This window comes from Oryzias latipes, chromosome 13 (genome assembly GCF_002234675.1).
Source record: "Oryzias latipes chromosome 13, ASM223467v1".
NCBI classification, from domain to species: domain Eukaryota; kingdom Metazoa; phylum Chordata; class Actinopteri; order Beloniformes; family Adrianichthyidae; genus Oryzias; species Oryzias latipes.
The window spans coordinates 4,999,879-5,018,075 of record NC_019871.2 but is presented as its reverse complement, the minus strand read 5'-3'; the positions used below and the strand labels follow the sequence as shown (position 1 = coordinate 5,018,075).

The following is an 18,197-nucleotide window of genomic DNA, read 5'->3' as shown; positions in this document are numbered from 1 at the left end:
ATTACGTTTTTATAATAAAGTTTAAAATCAGCAAAAATAGAGTCGTTGATGAATTTGTGGATGTTTTTCCATAATTTGTAAGTGAAATCACTAGACCAGAATAAATGAGGGCACGTTTCAGGTTGCTTCTGGCAGAAAGTACAACTGGTGTTTAAGTCAACTTTAAATTTAGATAAGTAGTGTTTCTCTGTGTATAAGTCTGATTGTTCAGGATAATTTTAATGGTAAAGACCAGACTTTTTTCCCTTAAATGTTAGATGTAAAATTAGCCCAATAAAAAGAAGCTGATGGAACAGAAACCAAATGATCTTGGAACAAAGCTTTGATTTTTGAGTTCAACTGTTAGAAGTGAAACAGAAACTAAAGGAATTTCTTTTATTTTATTTTTTAAAACTATTTAAAACATTTTTTTGACTGAAAAAACATTTAAGGTTTACAGTTTTGTGGCAGTTGTAAAAAGAATTCAACAAGTTACAATTACAACAGGTGTAGAAAAATGTTAACATTAAAAACAGTAAAAAAAAAAAATATATATATATATATGTAAATATATATATATAGATATATATATATATATATATATATAGATATATATATATATATATATACAATAATACTGAAAAATACAAACTTAAATAAAAAAGGTTAAAATAAAACAAAGGGGTTAAATGGCCATTGTAATGATCAATAACTTAGGGGTTACCTATGATATTTTGAAGTTCCATAGTTAGTTTATTGTCCATAAAGTTTACAGATGAAAAAAAGCAGAGTTATTTATCAAATGTAAAGAAATGATGGTTTGATTTTAAGGAATCGATTTTTGTGTATATAGAATTTATCCAAAATAATTATAACATTTAAAATCTGTGATTTTCATTTTGTTAAATAAACCCAAAAACGATATCCTTAATAGAAAAGTCTGCTAAACATGGAAATTTTTATAATACTCCAAAACATATTAGAGTAAAAACATTCAAAGAAAAGATGCTCAGTCGTTTCAATGTCATCATTACAAAAACGGCAACAATTTTCCGGAATTCTGAACCACTTTCCAAGCAATTCCTTGGAAGGGTATTTACCTGAAAAGGTTTTAAGTGGACTTCCTTGGCTTCAGGAGGTATGGGAAGTTTTAAATATTTAGTTTGTATTTGTTTCTTTTCTAAATTATTAAAATAGTGGGATACATCAGTTGGATTTGAGATGTAGGGAAAGGACGTTTCGTTAAAATATTCTCTGATTTGATGGTTGGGAAGTTTGTTGATATATTGTGTCCATCTGTAGATGTCATTATGAAACAGATCGGAAACTAATTTTACAACATTTTGAGGGATGGCCTTAATAATCTTTTCTATAAGTGAACCATATTTAGATGTGAAATCGTCAAAAGACAGGAGAGCAGCATTGTCATTAAGTAGATGCATTAAGGACCAAATTCCATTTTCAAACCATTTTGGAAAAAACAGGGATTAGTTTCTAATAGTGACCTATTGGCATTTCCATAGAGGAGTGTTGTGTGGACTGTAATTATGTTTATAAATGAGTTTCCAATGTAGAAGAACCTGCTGATGAAAAGATGAGAGTTGAATGGGAAGTTTCTTACTGTCAAAATCACAACTGAGTAAAAATGAGATCCTTCCCAGGTTGGAAAATATTTTTTCAGGAATAATAAAACCAAAGACTGTTTTGATTTTTAATAAATGATTTTTACCAGTTTTTTTTTTAATTTGCCATTAAGGTTTATAAATTCTATAGATTGTAGGCCTCCATCTTTGTATTTCTTAGTTACTGTACTACCAAAAGGAAGTAACCTTCAGGTCCTTTTCTTTTAAAACTTTGTTATTCAAAACAAATAGAATAAATATGTATGACAAGAACAATGGTCAATAAGAACAACAAGAATGTCAGGGGGTGGTACCGAACCGTTGGAACAAACCTGTGTGACGTCAGCTTCCTGGGCGTGGCCTTCAGCCTCCTTTTAAATCTCGCACCGACCCGGCGTTGCGCATGTCCCTCGTACCTGTGCGGGTGCGGACTCTTCGGATTTCCGGGAATTTTTGAAAGATGATGCAGGATCAGAACAGTGACAAACACCGGGAAGAAAAGACACTGGAGCGCATCTCTTCCTCTTTTCTCTACCTCCTCGTGTTTTCGGTAAGTTTGTAATCATATTTTTTTTTAAATTAGATTTCGTTTGTCAGACGAGGTGTTGCATGATGTTAAAAACATAAATTAGGGGTTGAGTCATGGCATGAATTGTTGCGCAAACGTCATGTTTACGCATGAACCCGCAGGTCTCAGGTGGGTCTCTGCGGGTTTCATGTGCCGGTTTTCCCGGTGGATTCTGACACTAACAGCCTGTTTTCAACGCCAAGGGCTCATTTATTCTGCTGTAATAAACACGAATAAACTTTATAAAAAGATTTATCACTGAATTTAGAATGTATGCGTTTATTTTTGGCTCTAAAAGTTAAACAAAACTCGTCATTTCCGTCCAGACTGTATTATATGTCATCTCTAAACATAAATTCTGTCAGGATTTGGTTCTGGTTCTGGTTCTGGATCCGTTTGAGACTCAGAAAAGGCATTAACACTGCAGAAACAAGTTTATTCCGGTTTTAATAATTGGGATGAAATTGTAGCTTTGGTTTGTTTCAAATCTTCATTCCTTTAAGTAAGCAGTATTTTTCCCCCCCTAAAAATAAAATAAAAGATAATAAACTTGACCTTTGTTTGGCAAAACAACATTATTTCTAAATATTTTCACTTTATTTTATTTGAACAAATTGAAGTAAAATGTGTTTTTAAACACTAAAGTGATTTTGGACAGGATCACATAAATGGAGCAAAATAAACCACAAACATAGTCTGAATGCATTCAGCTAATAAACATTTCCATTCAAGTGAATTTTGTTTTTCTAACTGATTTTGTTTGGCAAAACTATATTATTTCTATATTATATTACTATATTATTTCCAGTTTATATCTAGTTTTTCCTTAACTGAATAAAACTTTACCATCATATGTTAGTAAAATGTGTTTTAAACACATAACAGTGATAAAGGTCATAGACAAGAATGAACTAGAATCAAATTCTGAATGCATTTAGTACTAAATACATTTCTATAGTAGTAATTTTAACAGATTATTACTAACTTTTTTTTGCTAACCTACAAAATTTCTAAATAATTTGTCTTGTTTGTACTGTATTTAATCTTTTTGCTTTATTTTATTTAGATTTTACCAGCAAATAATATTAAGCTTTCTTTTTAGACATAAATCCTTTGGAAATGTTCAAAGATGCAAAACTATAAGCTATCGTCATATTCTGAATGCATTTTGCACTAATACATTTCCATAGAAAGGAATTTAGCAGACTTTAACTGACTTTGTTTAGCAAAAACTGCACAATTTCTAAATACATTTACTGTTTATATTTTCTTTAGATCTTAATGTCTTTTACACATAAAAATGATTTAGAAAAAGTCATGAATAGAAAAAAATAAACCACAGTCAAATTGTCTGAAAGCATTTAGGTGTTAAACGTTTCCATAAAAAGTTAATTCAACACATTTAGCTGAATTTTTTTTAGCAAAACTACATTATTTTTCTAAATAAATTTCCAGTTTTAGTTTTTTTATTTAAATTTTACTAGCAAATGTTTGTACAATGTTTTTTACACATAAGTGATTTGGATAGATAAATGGATACATTCTGAATGCATTCAGCCCATTTACACATCTCCATAAAAATTTAATTTAGTTGACTTTAACAGATAACCTATATTATTTTCAAATCACTGTCCAGTTTGTGTTGGGATTTTTGTCTAATTTTACTTTAATTTTACCAACAAATGTTTGGCAAATGTTTTTTTTTTGTGTGATTTGCAGAGGGTCATAAATATAAAATCAATAACATTTCTGAAAATATTGAGCACACAAACGCAGATTGAGCAGATTGAAACAAGAATCTTGAAGTGTTCAGTTCAATCTATTCATAAATTGGGTTTTCACTATTCCTGTAAGCTTATTTAACCCTTGTGCTATATCCTTTGGTCCACAAAAAAAGTAGATTTCACTCTTTTGTCGCAACCCTTCTGCTATCTTAGATGACCCCACCCTAACTTTGACATGTTATTCCTACAATGACAAAGGTGGATAAAGGTGGAAAGATTTCATGTAATCCATGGACACCAGTGAAGATCACAAATCATTGAAGAAAAAAGGTTCAGAGCACTGTTTAGTGGGTCTAGATGACCCAACTCCCAATGTTAAAGTTGCTGCTGCAGGCGGTTTGTATTGTGCAGTAGTAAAGTGTATGGTTACGCGTGTTTTTCCTGTTGGCAGGTGCATCCAGAGTGTCACCTCCTGGCTGAGAGCCTGTAACCTGAGAGCCAGAGCCTCGCACCACCCTTCCCCTGAAAGAAGATCCATTTTTAGAACCATTCTCCGCCCAGATTTGCTTACCCCACCCCGAGCCAATGAAACGTGTCCGAGCCTACACTGCCATGGTTTTGGTTTTCTGCGTGCTGGTCATCTTCATCTACTCCACTCTGAACTTGGAGCCAGCGAACACAGTTATCTCCACAGAGGAGGGCTCCCAGAGGCTGCGCAGGGGTCATGACCCCGAGGGGCAGCTCAAATCCACCCATGAGCACACCAGCTTCACCACCGCAGAGATGTCCACGGCCGTTTTACAGACTGTGTCGGTGTCTAAGGATCTAAGGGAGATGATCCCCAAAAACGAAGCGTACTGGAACCGTTTGATGCACACGGCCCTGAAGGGTTTGGACGACGGCGACTACTCCTTCGCAAGGGAGTCTCCCTGGTCTCTCTGCAGGGTGGAGAACCAGGAGCTCCTGCAACTCAACATCCACGACTTCAGCTCCTACCCTCCTCTGCTTCAGACGTTTGTGCGTGGCATGACCTGCAAGTCCCCCCCCATTCTGATCGACCAGCCCAACAAGTGCGTCGCCGCCAACAGGAAGGAGTACAACCAGACCTTCCTGCTGCTGGCCATCAAATCCAGCCCCAGAAACTTCGAGCAGCGGCAGACGGTGCGGGAGACGTGGGGCCGGGAGGGGGTGCACCACGGTGGACTGACGGTGCGCACCTTCTTCCTGCTGGGCAACTCCACCCAGGACGACCCCGACATGAGCGCCCTGCTGTCGTACGAAGCAGAGCGCTTTGGGGACATACTGCAGTGGGATTTCCACGAGTCCTTCCTGAACCTGACCCTCAAGATGAAGGTCTTCCTCCAGTGGACGCTGAAAAACTGCCCCCAGGTCTCCTTCATCTTCAGCGGGGACGATGACGTCTTCGTCAACACCCCGGGGCTGCTCAACTACCTAAAGTCTTTAGATGCTTCCAAAACAGAAAACCTATACGTCGGACACGTCATAAGCACGGCGAGCCCCCTCAGGGACCCAAGAAGCAAATACTACATTCCCATGAGCTTCTACGACGGCGCTTATCCCGCTTACGCGGGTGGAGGCGGCTTCATCTTCTCAGGGGGGTTGCTGCAGCCCCTGTACTCGGTTTCCCGGGTCCTCCCCTTCTACCCCATCGATGACGTTTACTTCGGAATGTGCGCCAAGGCGTTGGGGATTTCCGCCGTCGCACACGAAGGCTTTCAGACCTTTGACATCAAAGAGCAGGACCGCAGCAATGTCTGTGTGCACAAACACCTGATGCTGGTGCACCAGCGCTCGCCGCAGCAGACCAAGAAGCTGTGGCGGGGCATTCACAGCCCCATGTTGACTTGTTGAGCTGCACATGAAGGCAAGGATAGCTGCGGGGCTTGTAACTTAAGTAGAAGGGGAGGGAAAAAAACTGAGAAACTTTGCCCTGCCTTGGAAAAATATTAGCAAGAAGTTATTTATTTTTCCAAAACCTGCAGCCCTAAAGACTCATGGGAACACGGCACAACTTGCTTTTTCTTAGTTGCTGCTTTTACGGTTTTTATTTTATGTATATATTTTTATTACATATATATATATATTCTCTGTAAATGTTCCTGTAAGTCTTATCAGAATTCAATAAGCTGAAACGTCAATTAAAAATCACAACAACAAACACTTTATGCTTTATTTTCAACAAAACAGACGTACTATCTCCATGGTAACCAGATGATCTAAAAACGCAGCATTCTGAAAAGAGTACAGTTATAAAAAAACAAATAGCTACACCAGCTATTGAGGAACCAAGACAGGGGAACCTAAACATGTTTTTTGCATATTTACTGTCAGTGTTTTGTTTGGGCATGTTTTATTATTATGGAAGATATTTCCTGTTTAAAAGTTTTTTTTTCTTTTTAAGGCACCAAACAAAGTGGGTGAACTGGTATCTACGGGAGCTTTCCGTCAGGCTGCGGCTCGTCTCAGTCCCCACTCCCAGAATTCCACAGAAAACCTGTCCTACTGCTCATTGCTTCTCGTACTGGTCGACTGGGTAGTGCTCTTTGTACTGCTGCACGTGCCGCCACATGGAGTCCCTCTGCCTGCTCAGGCCGGGCGTCATCTCCTGGTACACGTCGGTGAACAGCAGTTCGGGGTTGGGCTTCAGGCGCCGCTCGGCCCGCTCAAACGCCTCCATCACGGTTTTGCGGGACTGCTTCCGCCAGCTGCGCTCGTCGTCCTCGCTCCACCAGCCGCGGGCCGTCATGTAGTGTCTCAGTCTGGAGATGGGGTGGTCCTGCTTGTCCCAGTAGTTCACCTCGTCCACCGAGCGGTAGGCAGAGCTGTCGTCGCTGGTGCTGTGGTGACCGATTCTGATGACACAGACCAAATAAATGAACCCTCGACTTCAATAACACCCACAGGTTAGCTCTTGAGTTCTCCGACACTTCATCTTTTCTTGGAATGCGTGTTTTTACTAGTCCTCTTTATAGACAGTTAAACAAATTAGAAAACGGCTCAGACTTTGCCCCGGGCGTAAAAAGTTTCAATGTGTTCAGAGAAACAAAAAGCAACAAAACTCTAATGACATCAAAAACATAAAAAACTATTTCAGGTTCTGACAGAAGAAATGTAAAAGATATTCTGAAGAACCCAAGAACAATTTTCTTCTGGGTGTTCAAAGTCAAACATAAGAAGATAAAAAATAAACAGCAGGTATCAAGACCCACTCTGATGAAAATTGTGTTGTTTTTTACGTTTCCAGGCATTTTTCTGATGATGGAGGACATACATAAAGAAAATTCAGCTTAAATTTGCATTTCTGAGTTTTTTACATTCAAGTATTATGAAAAAAATGCTCTTTGAAAAAGATTGTATTTGTTATGTAGATAACGATCCACGAACGTCTTTGTTTTCCTCGTCTGAACTGGAGTCTGACTCTAAATCCAGCTGCACGGCTGAGACTGAATTGACGAGGTCAACTTTACACGATTGGCACTGTAGACACTAAAGAGGACTTGTCGCAAGAATTTCAAATGAAACTTTGAATGTGTTTCACATAATCGCTTAAAATTACAAGCCCGGAACACTGGAGATGCTCTTCGCTCATCTTCTTGGAAGAACGGGTTCTGAACTAACCTGTAGGTCATGGCCTCGATCAGAAAGGGCTGGTTCTCGGCCACCGCCCTGCGCCGCGCTTCCTTTGTCGCATTGTACACGGCAAACACATCGTTGCCGTCAACGCGGATGGATAGCATGCCGTAACCGGGACCCCGAGCAGCTGTTCAACAACAGAACGACAGGCAGAGTGAAGCAGAAAAACAAACAAACTTAAGGGTTGTCATCCTGTGCCGAGTCTCACCAATGCCGTCTCCTCGGTACTGCTCATTGGTGGGGGTTGAGATGGCATAGCCGTTGTTGCGGCAGAAAAAGATCAGCGGGCACTCTAAGGTGGCGGAGAAGTTGAAGCCAGCATGTGCGTCCCCCTCGCTGGCCGCACCCTCGCCAAAGTAACAGATGACCGCGCGGTTCAGGTTCTCCCTCTTGAGTGCATACGCAGCTCCGGCGGCTGGGAACGACGCAGGAGAACGTCAGCGCCGGCGCATCCTCGCAGAGCGGAAAACCAAAACGGCAGCTCACCTTGAGGGATCTGCGTCGCCAGCGGAGAGGAGATGGTGACGAAGTTGAGGTCTTTGCAGCCGTAGTGGACCGGCATCTGGCGGCCCTTCCCAAGGTCATCGGCGTTGGCGTAACACTGAGCCATGAAGAGATCCAGGGGAAAACCGCGGTACATCAGCACTCCTGTTGGACACAAAGACGTTTTGTCTCACTTTGTGGCTCACATCGGCAAGTTGACTGAAGCAGTTTTATAGGTTTTTATACCATCTATTGGAATAAAAAAATACACAGAAAAGCACATTTGAGCTTAGTTTCTTCATCAGAAAAGTAGCACAAGAATATCCTTTCAAAAGAAGTATTTTCAGATGATTTGATGTTCTCTATACAAGTGAGGCAAAGTTTGCTGCAACAGCACAATGCAAACAAACAGCTACAACAGCTTGGTACGGAGCTTTGAACGAGAACTAAGCATCAAACGTCCAGTTTTGCATGGCATCCCACAGGCTGCAGAATACAAGTCTGGAATCGGGAGGGAAATTCACCTCACAAAGAGGAAGTTAACGTCTAATCTGATGCTTACCAGCTTCTCTATATTGACCAAATACCATGTCGGTTGGCTCAAGGGCAGCAGCACTGCCTATGTGTGTGCCCTCCTCTCCATAGTTGGTCATGTAGAAGGAGATTCGTCCCTGAAAGGCAAACGTCGGTTTAAACTTTCACTTTAGGCGGTTCGAAACGCAGGAAGGTCCGGGTACCTGTCTCTGGGACTCGTAAAGAATCCGGTCCATTGTGTTCAGCATCGTCATCTTCTGATAAAAGTTCAAAACTGTCTCCTTGGAGAGCTGAGAACGAAATAGAAAAAAAACACTCCAGTTTTAGCTCATAGAGACATCCTCTCTGGTTAATTGGGAAGCTGGCAGACCTGAGGGTCTTGAGAAGGGTTGATGATGTTCCCCTGTCTGTCCATCACACGATACACCGGGATCCCAGAGATGACATTGGGCTGGATGAATTCCAGGTGGTCCACGAAGTCCGCCGAGGCTCCAGGGAACTGAGGCTTCTCCAAGGACGAGTCAAAAGGCTGCTGGCGGTGCACAGCCTGGCGGGTTCAATACCGGCCGTTATTGATCATTGATAAATGATTGCTGCGCTTTCCGCATGCATGTCTGTCTAATCTGCTTCAACACCAAACAACGCCTTTTTTTTTTTAAAGGCTACAAAACATGACCTTTGCTAAGAATATTTTCAGTGCTCTTTAGCTCCGTCCTCGCTGAACTTTGAAGAACTGCTGATGTAATCAACCGTGATGTTTGTTGCTTTGCATTTTTTTACGCCTATGTCAGTCCCGAGAAAAGGTCATGAACTTAGCTTCAAACGTTTATCTTAGAAAATCTTTTCAGAGAAATTATGTACTTAAGGAGAATGCTTTAAGTAAGTTATACAATTAATTTCTAATCAAACTGTTAGCTCCAAAATGTGAAGAATTTCAGGTTATTGTCTCCTGGAAATTTGTATTTTATAAAAGAAATTAAATAATTAAAGTTACAGCTGCAAGCTATAAATACAACTTAATTTATTTATTTATTTAATAGTACCATAGACTCTCAGTCGTATATGTGGAAACACTAGAAAAGTTATTTTCTGTTCTTTTAGCCAACTTATATTCTTTACTTTTTAATACTTTTACTTCTTTCATTTAATATTTTTTTACTACTGTTATTTTTGTATTTTTCTATTTCTGCCTTTTTAAAAACAAAATGTATGACTTTTTTTCAACTCTTATATTCTCTTGGCACTGCATCTTTTATTGTTTTGTGTTTTTCTACGATTGATTGGACTATTCATATATGAATGAATGAATGATTGAATGGATGGATTCTGTGTATTTGTGTTTCCTGCAAATATTTACGTTGATTTTTAATTACTAAACAATTGGGTATGTTCTTATTAAGTAGAAAAGATCTACATCAAAATATGATGCAAGAAAGGCCAAATGAGGAGGTTTAGGCATCTCTTTTGGATGCCTCCCTGGTGAGGTATTCCAGGTATGTTCCACCAGGGTTAGGTCCTGGAGAATACCCAGGAATACCCAGGACAGACGGTCTCTTGGCTGGCACCTTTGTGGGGGAGGAGAACCAGGAAGTTTCTGTTGTGAGGGAGCTCTGGGCATCTCTGCTCAGAATGTTGCCTGGGCAACCTGACTCCAGATCAGCAGGAGACGATGTATAATAAATGCACCACTGGTTCCCTCTCATACACTGTTTCATTACTACTTGGTAAAACATCACATCATAATGCGAATATAATGCACCTGGTTGTACATTAATTACAAATTATTGTGCTATTTTCCAAATTGTGATCTTTTTAAAGTGTAGCCAAGTTGGCACATGTTCTTCACTAAAAACCCGTGAGATTCAGCCACACAAACTTCCCCGATGAGTACCAAATTAGACCATTTAAAATAATATATGTTTATTTGGGTGCACTGAAAGTGGTCACCGCGCAGGATGCCTTCCCACACCCCCGGCGTCCACCAATAGAATTGAAGCTAGCTAAAATGCTAACCGGCTGGGTAAACCAAAACAAATACACATTACGCCTCCCTGACACCAGCATTGCCGTTAGGGTTAATGCATAAAGTTTTACTAAAATATAGACAGCTTTGCGTCAATCTGTCGAGCACGTGACTACATTAATGAAGTATTATTTTATGAATAAAACACTTGTTTGTGAACTCTCACTAGCATGACTAGCTAGCTAACTAATCATCGCGATAACTTAAATTAAAGATGCGTTCCTCTTTACTTTTAGTAGCAACATAATGTGCATTAACCTTCTCGTAACAAGTCACTTACAGATTATATTATAAGATTATCTGCTGTGACAACGCGGAAATGATACATTTTGAATGATCTCTCTGTTGCTAGCAAGACACTAGCAGATAACCTCAGCAGGACCTGCTAGCTTCATCATCGACCTTGCAGGTTATTTATTGGGAGTCACCCAAAACACAACCAATCCAACAGTTTCAAACTTACGCTGATTCTGAAGGCTCTGCGATGAAGGAGCCAGGGTGCCTTTAGTCCAGCTGTTTGACGAACAGCATGGAAACACAGCCCGTACATTTTACCCATCATGCTGCTAACAACAACGGCCGCCATCGATGTGGACTCTCGACGGAGGAGACAATCGGTTGAAAAAAACGGAATAGATTTGCACGAGCTACACCGACTGACTCTTAAATGTTATATACTCTCATAAATAATCACACATCCCAGGCCCGGTCGCTTTAAAAGAGCCGCCAAGTTAGACACAATATGCACTAAGCTGTGACGTTTTCAAAATAAGACTAGTTTTATTTTGAAATAAAACTAGTTTTATTTTGAAATAAACTAATTTTGTTTGGATTATTTGGATTATTCAAATGTATTTTTTATTAATTTCATTTCATTATTCATACTTCCCACCTCCTTTGATATGTGTGTGTGTGTGTGTGTGTGTGTGTTAAAACAATTTTTTTTATCATAAACATACATGGACTTTATGATCATTTTCATGTAATTAGTAATCAAATCCTCCTGTGACCTATAAAGTATTAAAAGGTGTTAGATTAAGTAAAAACAAATTTAGTAATCTCAATGATGACTAAAATAAAACTGCTTCAAGAAAAGTACTTTCGTTTTAAGTAATTGTGATGGTAAGGTATAAATAATTGATCAGAAGTTAAGAACTGGATAACGATAAAAGAGTAGTTTTAATTATTACAAAGACAGAAAAATTAAGCAAAGCATCATGGGGGGGGGGGGGGGGCTATGTAAATTGGCTTCACTCCCATTCCTTTTCAAGCAATTAAATAAACTACGTTTGAAAAACCTAATAAATAATTTTGTGCCATATGCTGTATGAATAAGTTTGAGTCAGCTTTATTGTGAAATACGCGCTATACAGCACAGATGAAATTGCATTCCTTCATGGTGCAAACAGCTATTATAGATGTAAAAAATAATAATATACAAACTATACAAACAAGTCATATTTACAAAAATAATCAAATACAGAGAGTAAGTTTGGGACATGGTTTGGTATGAGTGCTAATTTGTCTATTTCTGATTAAGAGTAAGTATTATGGAATTCTTCATATGTATGCGGATTTATGTGTAAGTAAATGTATTTTCCAATCAATTCATGACTAATTATCCTACATCTGTACAGTTCTGTTTTTATATCCTAAAAAGAGGGTAAATGTGTATCCAAATAGGGAAATAAAAATTCAGCAAAATGAACGTTTTTAGCACTAATTCATTTAAGTAGAAGTAAAAAATGTATTTTCCTGAATAAATGTTACTTTTATTTTAGTACCTGGTTGCAATCTGCAGGAAGAAAATAAGAATAAAAGCATTTATTTTTTACAGATGACAACTTCATTTCTTTTTTTATAATTTTCATTAAACAGACAAATAAAAAATGAACTGTGTTTCTAAAATGTATTCATTTTTTTCTGTGTTGTATGTGCTGTGCCAACTGTGACAATGGAATCACTTGCATGTGCAGTCCAGGTGTGATGCCATCCTTGAGCTTGAACATGTGGAGAAGCTTTATTTTGTCAGAATGGATCATAGGGTTAAAAGAAGAAGATGCAGGGAAGGAAGATTTCTGCTGATGACAAAGGAACAACGTTTGTTGACAGCAACGCCACAGGAGCGGTGGCCTCTACTCACTGCCGATCTGGTTTTACCAGATCGGCAGCTGTGGAGGGAGCCATGCGGGATCCCAGCTGAGGAAGTGGAGCACCTGAAGCACCTGAAGGTTCAAGGTGAGCGGCTGAGGTCACCTGCTGTTAGGTACCTGAAATCAGATTGGTGTGCTCTTTTTGGATTTCCTGTAAACTATTTTCTTTTTTTTTAAATGTGTTAAAGTCAAGTAACAGCTGAGTGCCTCCATCCAACAGCAGCACATGTAACATTTAACAGAGACAGGTGAGCAGCGACCCTCTGTCTGTGTCCGGGGCGCGGTGTTCTGACCTCGGTGGCTCGTTTCCGAGAAAGACACGTCGTCTTTCACAGGAGGGCTGCCCAGGCCCGAGGTGCTGAATTTCTAAACCATTTGGGTGGAGCTTTGGAGAAGACGGCCAAGTGACAACATTCCCTTGTGTGTTTGCATTTTGTTCATCTATTTTTTTGATTTGACCGGCCCACAGTGATTCAGATCCAACACTGTTTTCATGAACACTACAACATTATTTCTTACTAAGACCTATTCAAACATTGTGATTTGTTTAATTGTTTACAATGAAATAATTGAGCAAAAGTGCAGGTTTAACTTTGAAACAGCCACAGAATGTCTCAAACAAATGAAACGTTTCAAAAATGAAAGCAGAAACTGTGAAAATAGAAAAGAATCCCTACATGTGTCTCTGCAATAAAAAAAAAAACAAATTTTTAGCCACTGAAAAATTTAGGCAAATTATTTGACGGTAAATCATCTTGTTGAAGCAAAATCAAAGAGACAGAAACCTTCAAATGAACATCCAGGCTGTCTCGTTGATTTAGGCCACGATACAAAGTTGAGAATTTTGCTGTTTATTTTTTTGTTTATTTAAGAAAAGTTAGATCCTGAAGGTCTGAACATTCTGAAACTCTCCTGCTGGTCTGCGTGGGTCCTCAAGACACTTCAATAAGGAAAAGAAAAACCAGTTAAGGTTTATTGGCGATACAGGAAATGGTGCGTGATATACAAGTCCATTATCTCTGACCGTTTTCCTCAATGACGTCTTGCGTGTTTGGGATAAGCTCAGATCATGGCTTCACATCTTAGAAAAACTAAGAATTTCCTTGACCAAGACTGAGCACCACAGTAGGTCTTTCCTTCCTGTGGCAATACAATTGTATAATTCCTCTTTGAAAACCAGAAAACTTCATAAAACCACCAGACAGCCTTTTACATTGATTTTAGAATAGAATAGAATAGAATAGAATAGAATAGAATAGAATAGAATAGAATAAAATAGATAATCTTTATTTCTGTAGTACTTTTCACAGAAAGCATCACAAAGTGCTTTACAACAAGATGGCATAAAATCAAACCAAACACAGATATCAAATATTAACAAGGCCTACTGAAAATCTAAATAAAATTTAAAAAAAATACTGAGTAAAATCAACTAAAAGCTCTTCTGAATAAAAACGTCTTGACTCTCAAAGGAATCCATCTGACGCGGCGGGAGGGAGCTCCAAAGACGAGGAGCGACAGCTTGAAAAGGGAGACCTCCTCCATTCTTAAAGTGGGTTTTTGGAACGCCTAAGAGATGTTGGTCGGAAGACCTCAAGGATTGGGCATAAGAGTATGAGGAGTTAGACGTAAGTCGAGGTTTGACCATGCAAGGCTCTAAAAACCAGTGGTTCAATTTTAAAATCAATTTGAAATTGAATAGGCAATCATTTTACTGTTGAATGTGACTGTTTGTATTTTTTAAATTGTTTATTTCTATGCTTCCAGCTGATCAGAGTTACTGTAGCTTTGGTGGTGGAAGACATTTTGTTTTTCTTTTCATTTCCACCTTGTTACATTTGCTGTTGTTGGCAAGTTCAGCTGCAAAGCAGGGTTAAACAAAACATTTAAAAAAACAACAGGTCTTATTGGGCAAAATGTTCAAGCACCTTGAGATGATGACAGTGATGCTGGAGATGCCTGATGCATCCCAGGCGCTCAGATTTAGCTGCTTAGTAGACTCAGAGCTCAGCTGTTGTGCTTGGAATGAATGAGGGTTGAGCAGGATGCAATCTGCTGGGCACCAAAGAGAGAGAGAGCCATGACTGGCTGTGGCGGTCCAGGCATGAAGCACCTTGAAGGAACCGCCCCTTCAGGTCATGCCTGGTGTCTCACCTGAATGGAATTTCTGAAGCCGGCCTGTTGGATGGGAAGGCCTCAGTGGCCTACTGCCTACTACTATTTCCTCCCAGTTGGTCTTGCTCCTCAAGAGTTTAGGGTTCAAAACTAGAAATGGACAGTTTGATTGTGGTGAGATCACTTTGATTATCTCTTGGTCCAGACTTGCTCTTATCTCTTGTCAAGATGTTTACGTTCCCCACAAACGTAGGCGTGACGGCGTTGATCGCAGTTTCCTGCTACAATAGGAACTCATTGTGTTTCTTTGCGTTGGTTATCAGCCTCCCGAGGCTGCTCCAAAGCCAACAGCGGTATGTAAACACAGGCGGTAATTTTCCTCAGAGAAGACTGACAAAAGGGAAGAGGTCATGTTGCCTCACTAAACCCAAGGATGAACAGGTTCACATTTCCAGCAATGATCCGGTGACTCTTATGGATATAATGAAGCCATCAAGGCACTTCTGCCGGGAAACAAGGTGAACATTTGTTCGGATTGATTCAAAGAAAGTCTTCCATTGGTCCACAAAAAAAGTACATTTCACTCTTTTGTCGTAACCCTTGTGCTATCTTAGATGACCCCACCCTTACATTGACGTGTTCTCCCTACCATGACAAAGGTGGATGAAGGTGGAAAGATTTCATGTAATCCATGGACACCAGTGAAGATCACAAATCATTGAAGAAAAAAGGTTCAGAGCACTGTCTAGTGGGTCTAGATGACCCAACTCCCGATGTTAATGTACCTAGGACAGCACTTACAGTGAGATATTAATGAGTCAGCGTTTACCCTCGACTTGTTGAACCTGTTTTGGTTCATTTAGGTCCGAAACACTGAGGAAACTGTCAGGAAAATCCTACTTAATAATTGAAAAGAAAGCCCCCAAGCGGCAACACCTGCGCAGTGACCATAATCAACGCGAATCAGAAACTAAAATGTCTAAAAAAATTTCACTAATTAGTTTTCATTCAGATTTTCTCAGAATTTAGATGCTTGAATGGTGCACATTTTCATCTGAGTCTTTTTCTGACTGAAATCATTTTATATTTTATTGAACATTCTAATGCTGCACAGTGGTGAACTGCTTAGTGCTCTCATCTCACATCAAGAATCCCCAGCTGGAGTTTGCATCCGTTCTCCGTGGACATTTCCAGCTTCCACCCATAATATGAATACAAAAACAAAAACATAGGTTCATTGGTGATTCTAAATAGTTTCTGAGGTGTGACTGTGTGGCCCTGGGACAGACTTGCCACCTCTTTGGGGTGAACCCCATCTTTGCCCAGGTGGCATAGGCTCCAGCAACCCCGTGACCCAGAAAGGGATTAAGCAGGTTTGGATGAACTCTTGGAGTCTAATCTGAGATTTAACCGCCATGTTTGTCGATGGCTGTAGTAAAAAAAATATCTGAATGCCAGTTCCAATGGTAGGAAACCAAAATAAGAGCTCAGAGTAACCTCCACGGTAACCATATTCTCTATTAATCGCACATTTAAAGGTAAGTAGATAATAGTTTGAATATGTATTTGCTGGTCACCATGTAATAAGCTTAAATTCCAGTTTGGGTCCTTTGCGCTGCTGTGTCTCGAAAATACAGGGTAGTGTCAGGAAGGGCATCCGGCGTGAAAACTCTCTGCCAAACAAACTGAGGAAATCAGTGAAAGCTGCTTTGCTGTGGTGATTCCTAAGGGGATAAGCCGGACGGCGGGGAAATTAGCTGTCACCATCGTCTGCTCAACTGCTGTTGTTAATTGAAATAAGGGGGGGATTGTGTGGTTAAAGCGCGAACCTGGCGCATAACACGGGTGAATTCAAGATCAGCGAGGGTAGCATTTTTAGTTTGCAGCTCTGTGGGTGTGTGAACTCCAGATGACGCTCCACAAAAGCAAGAATACACAGGTGGAACAAAGGTTTTGTACCATCCAGACCAACACGCTCACATTCACCTGAATGCAGAAACAGGTGTGCCACAGACAGGAATGCGGCACAGATTTATTAATAAAAATTATTATGACTCGGTGCAAAAAAAGAAGAAAAGAGATAAACCCTTTTAGAAAATCAACAGATAAAAAGAAGGATTGCAGATGTGATGCAACACGGACATGTTTGCAGTTATTTAAAAAGAATGACATTATATTTTCAAGGTTTTTTAATTTTTTTTTAAACACTTCTTCTTTTAGAAAGCTGGTGAGTTCAACACACTCATCAGTAAAATGATGAGTGGTTCTATCACACCAATAGGGATGATATGTTGCTGCAAAAAACTTGATGTATCTTATTTTAAGCTCAAATAATAAAGCGCGAAGTAGCTGCAGAGCTTTAGTAATAAACGCACATGGAACGCTCCTCCTCCACTGCAGCCAGTTTACAGTTAGATGACAATAAAGAAGTGTTCATACCTAAATAACTTTTATGCAATTTAATTTCCTTAAATACAATTCAGAAGGTAGAAGGTTAATCTGTTTGAAATAGTGAGGTACGGTCAAGTTGGTCCGGTAGAATAAGAAAATCTACTGGGCCAACTTGACCGGTGACAGAAAAATTACATTTCGGCCCTTGTGTGAAGGTATTACAGGTATTTAAAATCCGACAAAAAACATGAAAAAAACAGGAAAACAAAATCAGGAAATATTATCAACCTTTTTTTTTTTTTTACATCAGAAGCAGAGCCACCAAACATGTTCAATCTCAGACTGAAATAAACAATCATTCTCCAGCAAAAACAACAAAGGTCAGACAGTCTAAACTAAGAAAAGAAATTCTGAGAATTGCTTTTAGTTCCTAGCTTATTCACAGGATGATGACAACAATGTTTGTCCATGTTATGTTGTTATGTTTGTTCTATAAAACTTGAAAACATTAGAATTTATTTGTAGAATTTGTGTTTTGCTTCTAAAGAACGGATCAACTGAGCATTCTGTTTTATTTATGTTCTATTTTGAAACCCGAAAACTTTTGCTTTGTGTTCTTTTAATGCATCTGTATGTTTAAAGTATAATAGAAAATATGTATAGAAATCTGAAATACCTGCTGATGGTTATACATTTCTTTAATAAGCAAAGTGTTTACATTTGACAAATATCCCTGTCTCACAATAACTAGTTCCTTCCTCTTTAATCTACTTCAAAAAGTAAAAAGATGCAGAAATTAAACAATTAAATTGCTCTTTTTTTTCAAAAGGTTGTTAAAAAATTGAACAAAAAAGAGAATAATTACTACACATCTCAGTTCTTAGACTGGATTCTCTTTAATGACACATATAAAATCAAAGTGCAGATTCAACAAAAAGTTCCTTAATCATA

At 39.1% G+C, this 18,197-nt stretch overlaps 2 protein-coding genes across 2 annotated transcripts; one reads left to right on the top strand and one right to left on the bottom strand.

The window, feature by feature from the left end:
* Positions 1–1,981: 1,981 nt before the first annotated feature.
* On the top strand, positions 1,982–6,072 carry LOC101167058 (N-acetyllactosaminide beta-1,3-N-acetylglucosaminyltransferase 2-like). Its single transcript, XM_004075262.4, has 2 exons — positions 1,982–2,151; positions 4,345–6,072. Exon 2 carries the CDS (start codon positions 4,479–4,481, stop codon positions 5,763–5,765), a length of 1,287 nt encoding a protein of 428 aa, XP_004075310.1. The 5' UTR covers positions 1,982–2,151; positions 4,345–4,478; the 3' UTR covers positions 5,766–6,072.
* On the bottom strand, positions 6,071–11,375 carry bckdha (branched chain keto acid dehydrogenase E1, alpha polypeptide). Its single transcript, XM_004075261.3, has 8 exons — positions 11,051–11,375; positions 8,935–9,111; positions 8,768–8,854; positions 8,593–8,701; positions 8,034–8,195; positions 7,756–7,962; positions 7,533–7,674; positions 6,071–6,766 (listed from the first exon to the last, which is right to left on the bottom strand). The coding sequence occupies exons 1-8, from the start codon at positions 11,171–11,173 to the stop codon at positions 6,421–6,423; spliced, it is 1,353 nt and encodes a 450-aa protein (XP_004075309.1). The 5' UTR covers positions 11,174–11,375; the 3' UTR covers positions 6,071–6,420.
* Between the last annotated feature and the right edge of the window lie 6,822 nt (positions 11,376–18,197).